At 41.5% G+C, this 16731-nt stretch overlaps 1 protein-coding gene across 2 annotated transcripts in view; it reads left to right on the forward strand.

Moving 5' to 3' along the window:
* The window catches only part of SLC9A7 (solute carrier family 9 member A7), a 130313-nt gene that overhangs the window by 50531 nt on the left and 63051 nt on the right, over positions 1-16731 (forward strand). For both annotated transcript variants that reach the window (XM_058659038.1, XM_058659039.1), the window contains exons 2-3: positions 9971-10170; positions 13512-13589. In XM_058659038.1, the coding sequence (XP_058515021.1) occupies positions 9971-10170; positions 13512-13589 (278 nt within the window). The remainder of the gene's footprint in view (positions 1-9970; positions 10171-13511; positions 13590-16731) is intronic.

Here is a 16731-nt window from a genome sequence, read left to right on the forward strand (position 1 = left end):
AGCCATGGGTATACAAAAGGTATGCCTTGCTGGTCTTTATCAGTTCAGTCTGCCTTTGAGAGAATCCTCATGGAATAAATGAAATGTCAGCACTGGAAGGGAATGCATTCTTTGGAATCATTCTTTCATGTATTCTTAAAAAAAACCCTCAACCTGGTTGATATATAATTTGCATATCATAGATACACTCATTTTGTATATGTAATGAGTCTGAATAAAATTACAAAGTTGGACAATCATGACCATAATCTAGTTTTAGACCATTTTTATCTTCCCAATAGAAGAATCTCTCTTACCTTAGATCCTATCCAATACTGATCTATATTCCATCCCTGTAGATGTGCCTGTCTTAGATACTTCACACACACAAAACCATGTGTGTTAGTTTAGACATGGTTTTCACTGGGCACATGCCCTTAAAAAATGTCTTTTAGATTCGTCCGTATTGTGACGTCTGTCTGTGGCCCATTCGTTTGTCCTCTGGTTCTGTTAGTCAGTTTGCATTACCTTAACTATAATACCCAAGAGGAGCTTCTGGGGGAAAGAAAAGGTTTATTTTAGCTCCCAATTTGGAGATTGTAGTCCAGTGTCTCTAGGGGTTCTCATGGTGGGGACAGATGAACCATCACATGGTGGGCCAGGAAATAAAGAGGGAACCTAGGCTGAACTTGAAGTCAAATGACTGTTGCTGAAGGATTATACTATCATAATAATATGGGAGAAAACAATAAGGGGGCATAGGAGTGGAAGGGGAAATCCCCGTGCCTATGGAACCATATCATGAAAATAAAAGTTAAAAAAAATAATGATAATCAACTTCCCCAATGATATAAATACCTCTCACCAGACCCACCTCTCAGCTGTCTTAACTATGAAGTTACCACCCTTAATCTATCACCCATTAACATTAACAGTTTCAACATGTGCATGGGTATAGGGAAAACAGGTGCTTCTGCACTGTAACAATGGGTATATCACATTGGTTTATCTGTTCATCAGTTAAGGGGCAATGGGGTTGTTTCCACTGATTGCTTTTGGTATTGTTAATAATTCTGCTGTGAACATTTGTATGAAAGCTTTGTGTGGGCATTGCTTTTCATTTCTATAGAGTAGGTAACAAAGAATGCGATTATTGAATTGTAGAAGGAGTTTACTTTTAACTTTTTATGAAACTATAATCTGTTCTCCGGTGTGGCTGTACAGTTAGCCACTCCCAAAAGCAATGTGTGAAGTTTTCCATTTTGCCACAGCCTCACCAACATTTGTTTCTATCTGTATTTTTGGTTATCACCATTCTAAAGGATATGAAATGGCGTTTCCTTGTGGTTTTAATTTGCATTTCCTTAATGAACTATAATGACAAGTAGCTTTTTCTGTGTTTGTTCATTATATAAAAATTTCTGATACAGTATCTGTTCTAAACGTTTGCCCAATTGAAATTGGATTGTCTTCTTAGTATGGAGTTGTATATTCATGTATTCTGGGTACAAGTTCTGTATCAGATGCATGACCTTCAGAAATTTTCCTCATCATTTCTTTTTTTAAAAAAGATTTATTTATTTTTATTGGAAAGGCAGATATACAGAGAGGAAGAGAGACAGAGAGGAAGATTTATCTGATGGTTCACTCCCCAAGTGGCCACAACGGCTGGAACTGAGCCAATCCGAAGCCAGGAGCCAGGAACTTCCTCCAGGTCTCCCATGCGGGGGCAGGGTCCCAAGGCTTTGGGCTGTCCTGCTTCCCCAGGCCACAAGCAGGGAGCTGGATGGGAAGTGGAGCTGCCAGGATTAGAACCGGAGCCCACATGGGATCCCGGGGCATTCAAGGCGAGGACTTTAACCACTACACAATTTCATCGGGCCCTCCTCATCATTTCTTTAAGGATGTCTTTTGAAATACAAAAGTTTAAAATTTTGATTAAATCCAAATTATTGATTTTTTTTCTTTTACTGGTACTTTTAGTATCATGTCTAAGGAATCTTTATTGAACCTAACATCTGGCAGATTTTCTCCTCGTGAATTTTTTTCCCCTCAAAGTTTTATAGTTCTCATTTTTTAATCATAACTCTCTGATCCATTTTGTATATAGTCTAGCATAAGGATGTGAATTCATCTTTATGCATGAGGATAACTGGTGATCCAATCACCATTTGTTGAAAATAGCATCCTTTCCTCAATCACATTAAAATCTCATCTTTTAGAAAATGGTTAGCCACAGATATGTTTTATTTTGGGACTCAATTCTGTTCCATTGATCTGGGTGTCTCCTCCTACTGTTACACTCTTTCTGTAGGAACTTTTGAAATTGGGAAGTGAAATTCATCTGGTTTTGTTAATCTTTCAAGATAGTTTTGGTTCTTCTATTACATTTTCATTTTTATATGTGATATAGATCTAGGTTGTCAATTTATGCAAAAAAGGTCTGTGGTTTCTATAGGAATTATATTGATTCTATAGGTCAGTTTGAGAATTTCCATGTTAATCCTTGAGTCTTGCAGTTTGCAAATATGGGATGTCTCTTTATGTATTTAGATCTTGTTTTACTTTCCTCAGCAATGTTTTGTGATTTTCACCATGTGTATTTTGCATTTTGGTCGTTTTTCATAGTTTATTTGCACAACTGAAATTTATCCATGCAGCAGTGAGAATTATAGTTAATAAAATTATATTAGTGATTTTGTTAAATAAGTAAATTCTGTTTTGTCAGATACACACACAAACAAGTGTGAGGTGATATTTTGATTAGCTTTGCCATAGTAACTTTTTTTTATCTTGTAGGAATGTCATAAACACTGTAAGCCTGAAATATAAAGAAAAAATATTTGCATAAGTAGGCATTGTGGCACAGTGGGTTAAACTACTTCTTAGGATGCCTGCATCTCATTTTGGAGTATCTGTGATTCAGCCTGCTTCCACTTTCATTCCAGCTTCCTGTTGATGCCTATCATGGGAGGCAGCAAACGGCTCTAATACTTGGGTTTGTGCCACTCTCATGAGAGACCTGGCTGGAGTTATGGCTCCTGGTTTCATCCTGCCCTAACCTGAGCTGTTTGCAGGCATTTGGGAATGAACTAGTGAATGGAAGGTTCTCTCTCAACTCCACCACCACTCTGACTTTCAAGAATAAATACTTTTTTAAAAAAGATTTTTTTGTTTTGGGCCCGGCGCAGTGGCCTAGTAGCTGAAGTCCTTGCCTCACACACACCGGGATCCCATAAGGGCATCAGTTCTAATCCCAGCAGCCCTGGTTCCCATCCAAGCTCCCTGCTTGTGGCCTGGGAAAACAGTCGAGGACGGCCCAAAGCCTTGGGACCCTGAACCTGTATGGGAGACCTGGAAGAGGCTCTGGACTCCTGGCTTTGGATCAGCACAACGCCAGCCGTTGTGGTCACTTGCGGTCATTGGACGGAAGATCTTCCTCTCTGTCTCTCCTCCTCTTCATATATCTGATGTTGCAGTAAAAATAAATAAACCTTAAAAAAAGCAAACAATCTAGTTCTAAAAGCAGGCAAAAGATATGAAGAAACATTTCTCCAACGAGAGTGTAATAGATCATTAAGCACGAGGAAAGGTAGTCAGTGCCATTTGCCTTTAGGGAAATGCAAATGAAGAACATGATGAAGCATCGCTATCGTACTTGTTCAAATAGCCAACACTAAACTAGAAATATCAGTTGTTCATGAGGATGTGGAATGATTAGAACGCTTGTACATTGCTGTGGATTTGGGCGTTGCAAAAACAGTATAACTACTCTGGAAAATGACTTGGAATTAAAAAAATAAAGTTAACCATATACTTGCTTATAACAAAGCAATCCCACTCTGGATATTTTCCCCGAGAAATGAAAACGCTTTAACATAAAGACTGGTTCATGGGTGTTCAGGGTAACTGTGTTTGGGATATTCAAAAGCTGGAGACAGGCCAGATGTCCCTCAATAGGTAAGAAAATAAATCAAGCCTGGTGCCTTCTTACAACAGAGTAGTTCTCAGTGGTAAGGAATGGCACACTGATTTTCAGACCACTTGGATAAATCTCATTGTCATTAAACTGAGTAAGGGAAGCCAGTCTCAAAAGGTCATTACTGTATGGTTCCATTGATTTAACTTTCTTGAACAGGCAGAGCTCTAGTAATGGAAAACAAATCAGCGAGTGTCCTGTTATAGACAGGATGAAGGTGGGAGTGCCAAGGGCTAGTACAAGAAAGTTATGGGGGGTTGAAGATGTCTTCTGTGTCCTTCTTGTAGAATCCATATATGTGTTCAAGTTCATAAAGCTATGTACCCACCAAGTTTTATTGTATGACAATTGAAAAAAGCAGCATCAAGAAAGCTTAAAAAAAGAAAAGACAAAATAAGCCATAGACCTGGAAAATTTTTTCCAGTTATATTTTCAAAACACTTATATCCAGAACCTACCAAGATCTCCTACAATTAAGTAAAATCACCCAATTTAAAACATGACAAAAGATTTGACTGACGAGACAGACATGTTGGGAAAGAAGATATGCAGGGGCCCATAAACACATGAACAGATACTCAGCAACTTGAGGCATTAGGGAAGTACAGATTAAAACTCTAATGAGATACCACTGATACTTCGTAAACAGGCATCATCCAAAGACAATAACAAGTGTTGCTGAGCATGTAGACATACTATAGCTCTCACTTGTTGCTAGTATAAGAGGGCACATAGTATCCCAAATGAATAACAATTTGGCAATTTCTTAAATAGGGATTTGCCATATGTCACAGAAATTGTTCTGCTCCTATGCTAGAGAAATGAAACATGTGTCCACACCAATTTGATTTTATGTAAATGTTCGCAGCAACATTATTCACAAGGACAAAAAGAGGAAACGAGGCAATACCCTCCAATTAGTAAATGGATAAACAGAATATGGTATATCCGTAAGGTGAAATACTGTTTGGCAATAAAGAAGAGTGAGGTACTAATACATGCCTTTCAACATGAGTGAGCCTTAAAAAACATGTCTACTGAAAGACGCTAGACACAAAAGAACATTTATCTGTGAAATGCCTAGAAAATGTGTCCCCTACAGGGACAGAAAGTAGATCAGTGGTTGTCTGGGGATGGGAGCAGGAAATAGTGGCTGAAAATGGAAATATGTCGAAATCAGATTGTGGTGATGGTTATACAGCTTTGTTGAAGATATGAAAGGTCATTCAGTGTGCGCTTAACTGAATTTTATGGTGTATAAATTGTATCTTAATAAAGTTCCTCCAAAAATATTTTACTGTATGTTCAAACAGCGACAAAAGTATTTGTAATGAATTTACCTTAAAACGAATCTATGAATGAACATACTAAGTAGCAGAACAAGTAGAAAAAGATTGGAAAGACAGTAGCATTCCTTCCCAAAACCAGAGTCACGTATGTAACCCCAAGCCCGAAGTTACTGACACTGCTGAAATCCTGTGAATTCTCTTTATTCACTGAGCGGTACAAGATACTTGGAAAATGTTGTGGGAAAATTGAATTATAAGTTTATTCTGTTTTTTTTTTTTTTAGTTTTTGAGATGACATATTTTAAATTTATATTACAGTCAAGGGCTTAATGCTCTACTGAAAAACAGATCAATAAGTAAAATGTAAAAAGACCCTAGTTCAGTGGGAATATAGTCAAAGACCTATAATCAAATGGAAAGAGGAAAGAAGGGAATATCTTTATATTCTTAGAATTGTGTCCATGAACTACATTGAATCTGTTCTCTTTGTGTTATTATTACATTAACGTAAGAGTATCCTTGCAGAAATATTTTACATCCATAGTTTTCTATAGCATACATGTTTCTGTGAACTTTTTGAAGACCTTGTGTGCAAGCTGAACATTCATAATCTAAAAGTACAAAATCTGAAATGTCTGGAATCTGGACTTTTTGAGAGCTGACATGCTCAAAACATTTTCCATTTGGGGGAGCATATATTTAGCCTAGCAGCTGAGATGCGCATATTCTACATCAGAGTACCTGGGTTTGATTGTTGACTCTGACTCCTGACGCTAGTTCCTTGTGGATACAGACCCCAGGAGGCAGTGGTGACGGCTCAAGTAATTGGATGCCTGCCATCCACATCAAGGATCTGTGTTGAGTTCCCCGTTAGATAACCTGGGACTTACCCAAGCTAGGCATGGCAGCAAGCAAGACACATTTGCTCACCAGATTCTCAGATAGAAGATAATCACCAAGAAATGCCTTTGCAGCAAAGGAAATAGAGTGTGCGTTCAGAATTTGATGTTCAAGAAGAAAAGGTGGCAAAGGTTGCAGGGCCTGTTCCAGTGCCAGGCAGCAAGTATGCAGTGGGCCTTGACTGCAGTAGATGTTATCTGCCTTAATGGGGGCATTCAGCATTGTCACCAGCAGGGTAACAAGAATGGGAATTAGAAGAGCACTCCTCAGTGTCAGGCCTGATGGCACACACGTGGTACCTCCTGTCTTGCTCTGTGCAAGAGACCACAGCAGTTCAAAGCTCTTGTGCAGGAGGAAGAAGTAGATAGACCAGCAAGACTGATTATGTATCAGACTTATCATCCAGAAACCCCTTCTCACCTACGACAGCAGTGAAGAATAGGAGAATCAGGGAGAAGATAGCCAAGGCCAGCAGCCACTTTGGTGTGGAGACCCCACAACTTTATTAACACAGACACATCAAAGTCTTCCACCAGAAGATGGCCAAGAGCCTGCCACTTGGCAAGTTCCCTTCAATGCCAAACAACAGGGCTGAGTAAATGCCAGATCACTGTCTCTGTGGTTGTCAGGTGGCTCATCTGACAGTAAGAAATGAATATAAATGCCTGTGACAAGACCCAAACTAGGGTCTCATATGATGGCTCAATGATTAAATCATCATTTTGCAAGCAGTAGGATCTCATATGGGCACTGGTTCATGTCCTGGCTGCTCCATTTTCTATCTAACTCCCTGCTTGTGGCCTGGGAAATCAGTCGAGGATGGCCCAAAGCCTTGGGACCCTGCACCCATGTGGGAGACACAAAAGTAGCTCCTGGCTCCTGGCTTTGGACTGGCTCAGCTCCAGCCATTGTTGCTATCTGGGAAGTGAATCAGTGAATGGAAGATCTTCCTCTCTGTGTCTTCTTCTGTCCACGAATCTGATCTGTCTTTCCAAAATAAATAAATCAATAAAATAAAATAAAATAAAATAAAAACATGTAAACTAAAGATTGGAAATGCAGACCTTACATGCTTGCAGTTTTCTTTTACCAGACAGCTAGAACCTTTGCCACTGTGGAATTTCTGCTATTTTTTTTACTAACTAATCTTTTTTTTAATGACAAACTTTTTTTTTTTTTCTTGAAAAGTCTGTTTTTATCGCAGACTCTAGGCACCCTGCTGTTCTGTGGAATGTCAGAACCAATTATGTTCACTTGACTGCATCTCATTCTGTCTGTGATAAAGGAAATGGCAAGGCTAATAGCTTGCTATGATTGCTTAATGCTGTGTATGTCTGTTAGAAAGCTGCACTGTAGCCCATAAAATGTACAGGTATTTCATGTTAAACCTAAATTTAAATACAATGTTAAAAAGTTTGGTTTTTCTCATGTTTTAAAGGTTTTAATTATTTTTATGTCTGAGCTTATTAAAAACTTAATTTTTATTTATACGAAAACCTTATAGATTGATTTTTACTGAAACCGGAAAACTATAAGTATCTGCTGATATGGCTCAATAATAATAGAAGTAGTAATAATAATGACTGTGCACTGCTGACAGGCCTTTGGCTTAAAGGACTACATTTTTCTCCATTTTATGTATTATTATTTGGTATCCAACAATGTCTCATGAATTTTCATTTCCCTTGGTGATGAGCCATTACAGAACGTTATATCTAAGAAGGTACTTCAAAAGTTCATGGAAAATGAACTGTGCATGGAATTTTAAAAATTACACTCAAAGGAAGTTATTTTTTAATTCTACATTTCTGTTTTCATTGTTATATTGTTTGTTTAAAAATGTATGTAAAGGTGCCAGACTTCATGTATTTCATATATACAATTTTTTTTAAAGATTTATTCATTTTATTACAGCCAGATATACAGAGAGGAGGAGAGACAGAGAGGAAGATCTTCTGTCCGATGATTCACTCCCCAAGTGAGCCGCAACAGGCCGATGCGCGCCGATCCAATGCCAGGAACCTGGAACCTCTTCCGGGTCTCCTACGCGGGTGCAGTGTCCCAAGGCATTGGGCCGTCCTCAACTACTTTCCCAGGCCACAAGCAGGGAGCTGGATGGGAAGTGGAGCTGCCGGGACCAGAACCGGCGCCCATATGGGATCCCGGGGCGTTCAAGGTGAGGACTTTAGCTGCTAGGCCACGGCCGCCGGGCCTCATATATACAATTTTATGTGCATATCCCACCATATCTCCCTCTTCCTTCCTTTCTGTTTTATTTTAATTTTTTGCAGCAACATACTTTCAGTTTACTTTATAATCACAGGTGTAATCCTGCTCTAAATAAGGAATTCAACAATAGAAAGTAGAAAGATCACTGAACCTCAGAAATGTAGACTGGGGTTATAAAACAATAATTACATCTCAAGATGGTTTATTACATTATTTTTTAAAGAGTTATTTATTTTTATTGGAAAGGCAGATTTATAGAGAGAAGGACAGACAGAAAGATCTTCCCTCTGCTGCTTAACCCCCCAAATGGCAGCAATGGCTGGAGCTGAGGCATTCCGAAGCCAGGAATTTCCTCTGGGTCTTCTATGCAGGTTCAAGGTCCCAAAGCTTAGGGCCATCCTCTGCTACTTTCCCAGGTCATAAGCAGGAATCTGGATGGGAACTGGAACAGCTTGGACATGAACCTACAAGCCGGTGCTTGTAGGCAGAGGATTAGCCCATTGAGCCATTGCACTGGCCCCTATTACATTGTTTTGTACTCTACTTTTGATGAACATTCTGAACCACTCTTGTAGAAGATAATCATCATTTTTCTTTTTCTCATGTAAATTTCTCTATTAACAGCAAGTGAGATGGGCAAGCAGTCTGTCATTCTGAATTTTAATATTGCGAACAAAGAACTGAATACAGAGGGGAGTCTGAAATTTTTCCTCCTGAGAGAGAGAATTGTAAAAAGTGTCTGATAGTCATGTATGGGGTTTTTCCCTATGTTTCAGTCACTTTTACTTGGGTACAGTTGATGCATGCCCAGTACCTGGGGAGCAAGGCTGCTTTCTCCTTCATGGAGTTGCATGCTTATACACGATTTTGCTGGTTTTTCTTTTTCCCTAATGGGAAAGCCCTACTAAGAAGGAAGGAGATGCGAAGCCTTCCAGCTGCTTGTCCTTGTAGCTTAGCCACGACCCCAAGAAGCAAGCTTTCAATCCCCTGATTCATGACTGCTCAAATTTACACCACAGTGTTGGGCTTCCCAAAGGATGTAATTACTTTCTCCATGATATCCAGAAGTTGAAGCCACCTCAGCAAAACTGTTCCCCTGCTGCCCCTTCTTCTGATGTATGACAAAGTAAGTTGCATTTATAGCAACTAGAAATTCCAGCAGCCTCCTTGCTGGCGGCTGGTACCTGGCAGTGAGACTGGCATGAGGAATGCCGCTGGGCTCAGCTGTTTTGCCCTGTGCCATGATGGGTAGCACGTCCATCTCTGCTTCTCATCCTACTGTCCTGTGCCAAAAAGTCTGAGAAATAGGACACGATCTGGTGGTGAAAGTTCTCAGAGTGTCATAATGTTCATCCAAGTGCCATTTGGTCCTCCTTTTGGCTAAGGGACTTAAATCAGGCCAGAAGAGATGGAGTGAAACCCTTTCAGAAGGAGCATACAGTCAGCTCATGGGATCCACACCCTCACTCCAGTTGCTTAGATTACATCTACCTTGGTTAGTTGCTGAAAAATCAACGGTGCCATTATTCCCACATTTTCTGTATCCTTCCTTGATTCTGATCTTTTTTTTTTTCCCCTCTTGACTTCACTTCAGGTCTTATCGTCGGGGTGATTTTAAGATATGGCACCCCTGCCACCAGTGGCCGTGACAAGTCCCTGAGCTGCACCCAGGAAGACAGGGCCTTCAGCACCTTGCTAGTGAATATCAGTGGGAAGTTCTTTGAATATACCCTGAAAGGGGAGATCAGCCCTGGCAAGATCAACAGTGTGGAGCAGAATGACATGCTGCGCAAGGTGAGTAAATAAGCCAACAGTGAAATCAATCCTGTGTTAAGAAACAATTTCATCCCTAAACCATAGTAAATGTATATTGATAATTAAGAACCGAAAAGCTGAGTGGGGAAACAAGCTGAGTGGGGATTACAAATCCATTAGACAATCAGCATTCTCCATCAGCTACGGATGTCTTTTGCCATGCTCAACAGGTATTTAAGAACTTACTCTCATTGATCATCTATGCCATTGACTAAATGAATGTTCAGGGAAAGAAGAAGTTCTTGTTGGAATTTTGAGTCTAGGTTGGTATTTGGTGCATAGGTGTTAACATGATGCTTGGGATGCCCACGTGCATAGCAGAGGGCCAGGATTGAATTCCAGATCCACTTTGGATTCCAGCTTCCTATTAATGCACACTGAAAAGATAGCAGCCAGTGGCTCAGGTCCTTAGGTCCCTAGGTCCCTGCCTCCCACGAGGGAGATCTAAATTGACTTCCTGGGCTTCTAACTTCAACCTGGCCAAGCCTCGTAGACATTTGGAGAGTACACCCGCAGATGCAAGTGTTTGCTTACTCTCTGTCCTAATAAAAGTAAGTAAAGAATGATGTACAAAAAAAAAAAAATTCAAGCCTGGGCATTGTTTTTTGTATATTTAATAATGGGGTGTCAAAATTACTCTGTGGGACAAAGGATTATGCATCCACATGCATGTGATTTTCAGGATAAGTAAAAGATCCCTCATATTGGATAGAAAAGGGGGAAAAAGAGGAGACAATACCAACCGATTTCCATTTTTAGACTGCTAGGAGATTGAGGGCTGATTTTGCTATCATTACAAAAGCTGTTCCGATCTCCACTGCTTGAAATGATGCTGCATAAGACAGAGACAGCTGAGACAATAAGGCAGCTTGCTGTTGCTCTTTGGTGGGGCGGGGGTGGGGCGAGGCACAAGGAGGTGGCTGGGTTGACATGAAGACTAGATATGAGACTAGCCATGAGGAAGCCCTTGTGCAGCTTTATACATTGCTGGGTTTGATGACCTGCAGCAGGTCCTGCTCCCTTGGGCCCCAGTTTCATCACATTGGATAGGCCTAATCCAAGGTTCCTTCTCATTTTGACATCCCCTGCTTTGCAGATTAGATTACTCTTATCTTTAGCAAGAAGATAGACTAAAACATTATCTGAAAGAACAAATCTCCTTTTGATGAGGTTAACATCTCCAATTTCTTTTTAAAATAGATTTATTTATTTGTTTTTTATTTGAGTTACATTTACAGAAAGATAAGGGGAGGGAGGGAGTAAGAAGGGAGAAAGAATGAGAGCAAGAGAGAGCGAGAGCAAGAGAGAGAGAGAAAGAGAGAGAGAGAGAGAGAAACTTCCATCAGCTGATTCATTCCCCAGATGACCACAACAGCCAGAGCTGGGCCAGTCTGAAGCCAGGAGCTTCTTCCAGGGGCCCAAGGACTTGGGTCATCTTTCACTGCTTTCCCAGGCAAATAAGCATAGAGCTGGATGGGAAGTGGAGCAGATGGGTCTTCAACCAGCACTCATATGGGATGTTGGTACCACAGGCAGAGGGTTAACTTACTATGCCACAGAACTGGCCCCTGAATGTCTCCAGTTTCCAAAGAAAAAACTAACATTTTAAAATTTTTGAATTTTTATTTGAAAGAGAGAAGGAGAAACAGAGAGATTTTCCACCTGCTAGTTCACTCCCAAGTGGCCTAACAGCTGGAGTTACATTAGTCCGAAGCCAGGGTTCAGGAGTATCCTCCAGGTCTCATATGTGGGTGCAGAGGCCCAAGCACTTGGGTGTTCTTCCACTGCATTCCCAGGCCATAAACAGGGAGCTAGTTCAGAACTGGAGCAGACAGAACTTGAACTGGCAGCCATATAGTATACTGGCACTGTAGGTGGAGGCTTGACCTGATGTGCCATGGCACTAGCCCTGAAAAGGCTAACTTTTAATCATTAGAACAGTGATTTAAAATAATTAATTTTAGTAAAAAAACAATTTACTGATATTAAAAAAATTCTTTAAGAAGGTTAGCATGTTTGGTAGGATGCTTAATTCTTTTTTGGGTATTTTAAGACTTTGCTCTTTACTAAGAGTTTCAAGCTGGGGCCACTGTTGTGGCACAGCACAATAAATCACCACTTGCAATGTCAGCATCCCATATCGGAGTGCTTGAGTCCTAACTGTTCCACTTCAAATCCAGCTCCCTGCTGATGTGAATGGGAAGGTAACAGCTGATAGCACTAGGAGTTGGGTTTGTGCCACCCATATGAGAGAGCCAAATTGAGTTTCAGACTCCTTGTTTTTTTTTTTAAAATTTTATTTTATTGTATTATTGTTGACAATCTTTACATAGTTAATTACGGTAAAAAAAAAAAAAAAAAGGTTCAGGGGGTATAGGGAAGTGGGTAATAGTATTATGTCCATATTGTTTCCATCAAGTATCTGAGGTAAAGGGGGGTATTGACGGAGAAGCCCCACCTGGTTTCCCGCCCACCCCAAGTCCCGGATGTGGGGCATGCTCTGAGATATTTGCTCAAGTGGTTTTAATAGTTCTCCAGTTATGAATCGCTGCCAGTTTCGCTCGATGAGGTCATCCACTGATTGATATGGTCCATCATAAAGTCTCCGTTTGCCCCATATTTCGCTGCCAACAACATACAGCTGAGGTGAATGATTGACCTGTTCTGTCTTCTGCCTTTTCTTGGTTAGAGTTCTGAGTCCAGCAGTTCGATTGGGGAGATCTCCAAAGAAACTTTGAGGTATTCCCAGACCAGATTCTTGTATGTTCTAGCAAGCACAGGGTCTGGCACAGTCCATCACCCCGATCAGCTGGTGGTTGCAATTGCTGGGTTAGTTGTTTTCAGTCCCGAGTTGCACTGGAACCAATGGGTGTTGCAGACTCCTCGTTTTGTTTGCATCCTTTTGGGAGACTGAACCAGTGGGTAAGATATACCCCCTCCCTCCCTGTATCTCCCATTCTCTGTCACTCTGCTTTTCAAATAAATCAATCTGGACTGAAAAAAATCAGGATGTTTCTATTTTTTGTTGAAAACCACTGACCAGAAGCTTCCTGTGAGTTCTCAAAACTGCATTGAATGGGTGTGTCATACCTATTAGAACAACATAGCAGGACCGTTTTGTCATGAGTTACAAGTGCTATGAGGAGAACCTTCCAGTTTGCAGGAGAGTTGCAGCTGCTCTTCTGGGATGAGTTCATGTTTTCACATTTCTGTTATTTGCTCCAAGTATTCAAACTTTAGTCAGCGACGTCAAATATGGAACAGATACTGTAATGCCAGTTGGTATTAAAATTGTTTTTTTTTTCTGTTTAAATGTCTAGGTGACATTTGATCCAGAGGTATTTTTCAACATTTTGCTGCCTCCGATTATTTTCCATGCTGGCTATAGTCTAAAGAAGGTAAGAGGGCTTAGTTTTTAAAATCACTTGTTTCTCGAGGCATGTGGGATCTCTGTGCTAATTTACCTACATTATTTAGTTTTCTCTTCTCTCCAGGATGGCTTATTACCATGTTTTGCACCCACTCAGAGACTTTGGTTGACTCATTACCAGTGATTCATCTCTGGTTTAAAATCTGGGGCGCTGAGACATTGCCAGCGGGAATGTTAAATGGTACAGATGCTCTGGAAAACAAGTTGGCAGTTTCTTACGAAGGCCCAGCATTTTCCCGCCTAAAGCTTTATCTGAGAAGTGAAAACTTAAGTTTATGCAAAGACCTTAGCAATGGTGCTCCTCAGGGGCCTCCTTGGGGACTGAGGACAGGTGCCGTGAAACACCCATGTCAGTCAGAGTCATAGTCACAGATAAGGAGGTTGAAAATTGATGGATTCTAGGAACTGTGGGACTTGCCAGGGTAACCTCTTGCCCAGGGTTGATGCCAGAAGAGAAAGCACTTTGCACAAGGGGGCCAAGACTACAAGTCAGGGTCAAGTCCATTTTCCCTTGCAGAGATCAGATGATCCCTTGATGCCTCATGGCATCACCTTCAGAGAGGAGGGGATGGGGAAGAGGAATTGGACAGAGACCCCCTCCCCCAACATGCATGTTTGAGGAGAATACTGTGGGTGTTCCCGCACCCCAGCCTGACACGTCCGTGCACATGCGCGTGGAGTGCCGTGCTTTTGTACTCGAAATGACGGATGATACATGAGAGGTTAGGCAGATGGTATGGGGCTGAATCAAGGTTATACCCTGACTTCAAGGGCAAGTGTTATTCCTTTGTACTACACTGGCTCTAGAAGTAGGTTTCCTGTACATCCCACCCCCCAAAAAGGTGTTTATCTGACTGATTTGGGAGGTTGCCAGAGTTGTCTGAATCTCTGTGTTGATTATTGAAGTGTGATAGATAAAGATAGCTATTATGAGTATAAATAATATTAGTCTTCACTTAAGAATTTGGAGTCTTGTTGGGATCAGATTGAATGGATAATGAGGAATTTGGTATTTGAAATAACTAATCTTTGTGTGTAATCATAGTTGTTTTCAAAAGAAACCAAATCATGGGTTGCAAAAGCCTCTGTAATGTTGATGAACATGTTAGTGTGTTGAATCACCTTCCCTTTATCAGCCTTATTTTCTCAAAAGAAAAGCAAATTACAAGCTCTGCCAGGTCCCGGTTGAGGCTGTTCTTGAAACGTTAGCTCTTCAGGTTATCAACCATTCAGGCACTTTTCTTTGATAATTGTCTTCACAGAGGAACTTCAGTTGCCATCTGTGATTAAACCTGTTGTCAGTTAAATGTTCAGTAAACATTTCCCCACTTAAATGATGGTCTGTGAATAGACACTTGCACTAATGCACATAAACCCGTATGCACACACATGGGCCTTTTGGTGATTTGATTTTGTGCCATTACCCTACCTTATGGCTTATTTATAAGACACTGAGAAGCAAAAAACACACTGACTAAACCGCTCATTTTGGGCTCACTCTCTCACTAACCTGTTAAAATGTGTTGATGAGAGGAAGAAGAAATGAGTTTAAGAAACCAGGAGGTAGGAATGTAAGAATGCCATAGCTGGAAGGTAGGATGCTGTGTTGGAAGAGGGAGGAAAGAGAAAGAGGGGAAGAGGGAGAGTGAGGTTGAGGAAGAGAGGGAGGAAGCAAGTGCTCTTTAAAAAATTATTTATTTTTATTAGGCAGGTTTACAGAGAAAAGGAGAGACAGAGAGAAAAATCTTCCGTCCACCAAATGGCTGCAACACCCAGAGCTGAGCCAGTCTGAAGCCAGGAGGCAGGAGCTTCCTCCAGGTCTCCCAAGCAGGTGCAGGGTCCCAAGGCTTTGGGCCATCTTCTGCTGCTTTCCCAGGCCACAAGCAGGGATCTGGATGGGAAGTGGAGCATTCTGGACATGAACCGGCGTGTATATGGGATCCTGATGCTTGCAAGGTGAGGATTTAGCCACTGAGCCATTGTGCCGGGTCCCAGAGGCTCTTATGCATTGGTTTACTCCCTGAATGTGTGTAATGGTCAGGGCTGGCTGGGGCCAAAACCCTGAGCTGAGAACTCAGTCTAAATCTCCCAGGTAGGTGGCAGAAACCCAGTTACTTGTGCCATCACCACTGCCTCTCAGGGTTTGTATCAGCTGGAAGCTGTTCGTCAGGAATCAGAGGTGGAATGGCACCCAAGCCCTGTGATTTAGGACACAGGTGTCTTAACTGATGTCTTCGTGGCTAAGTCAGGCTCCTCCAGGCTTAGATCCTTAAGGGTTTCCGTGGCCTGGCATCATCTCCTTTCATCTCAGTTCTCTAACCACAGGGAGAAAAGTAGAGGACACTCTGAATCACTCCTGGCCCTGCTGTAGCCCAATGTGGATAGGATGGACGATCTGGGACCCCAGCCAATCTCTCCTGCTCTTTCTTCTCCAGGGGAAAGTAGTGGGAATCGAAGAACTCCGTAGCAGGAAAGCTTGTATGGTGAGAGTGCCATGTGCCAGATGAAACTGACTGGAGGTTCTGGGGGTGTGGCTTAGTGGATGTGTGATGGTAGTGCACACCATGCCTCTGGGCATTAGATTTCTGCCATGTAAGGTGCTCCAGATAATACCTGTATGATGGTGTCATTGTGAGAAATGGCAGGGCTAAATAATATATGTGAAAGTACCTTGTGAACTAGGAAGTGTACTTTTAAGTACTAGGTGTGACACACAAATAAGTGATAGGTCTCTTTAAGGTGCGAGAAAATTTCAGGGCCCAGCACAGTAGCCTAGTGGCTAAATCCTCACCTTGCATCCACTAGGATCAGGTTCAGGTCCTAGATGCTTCACTTCTCATCCAGCTCCCTGCTTGTGGCCTGGGAAAGCAGTTGAGGATGGTCCAAAGCTTTGGGACTCTGCACCCGCGTGGGAGACCTGGAAGAAGCTCCTCGCTCCTGGCTTCGGATTGGCTCAGCTCCAGCCATTGCAGCCAGTTGCGGAATGAACCAGCGGATGGAAGAAATTTGTCTTTCCTTTCTGTAAAACTGACTTTCCAATAAAAGAAATAAATAAGTGTGTGATATTTTGGAATATATTATCTATGTGATTTTGGTGGAAGATTTATATT

This window comes from Ochotona princeps, chromosome X (genome assembly GCF_030435755.1).
Source record: "Ochotona princeps isolate mOchPri1 chromosome X, mOchPri1.hap1, whole genome shotgun sequence".
Lineage (NCBI taxonomy): Eukaryota > Metazoa > Chordata > Mammalia > Lagomorpha > Ochotonidae > Ochotona > Ochotona princeps.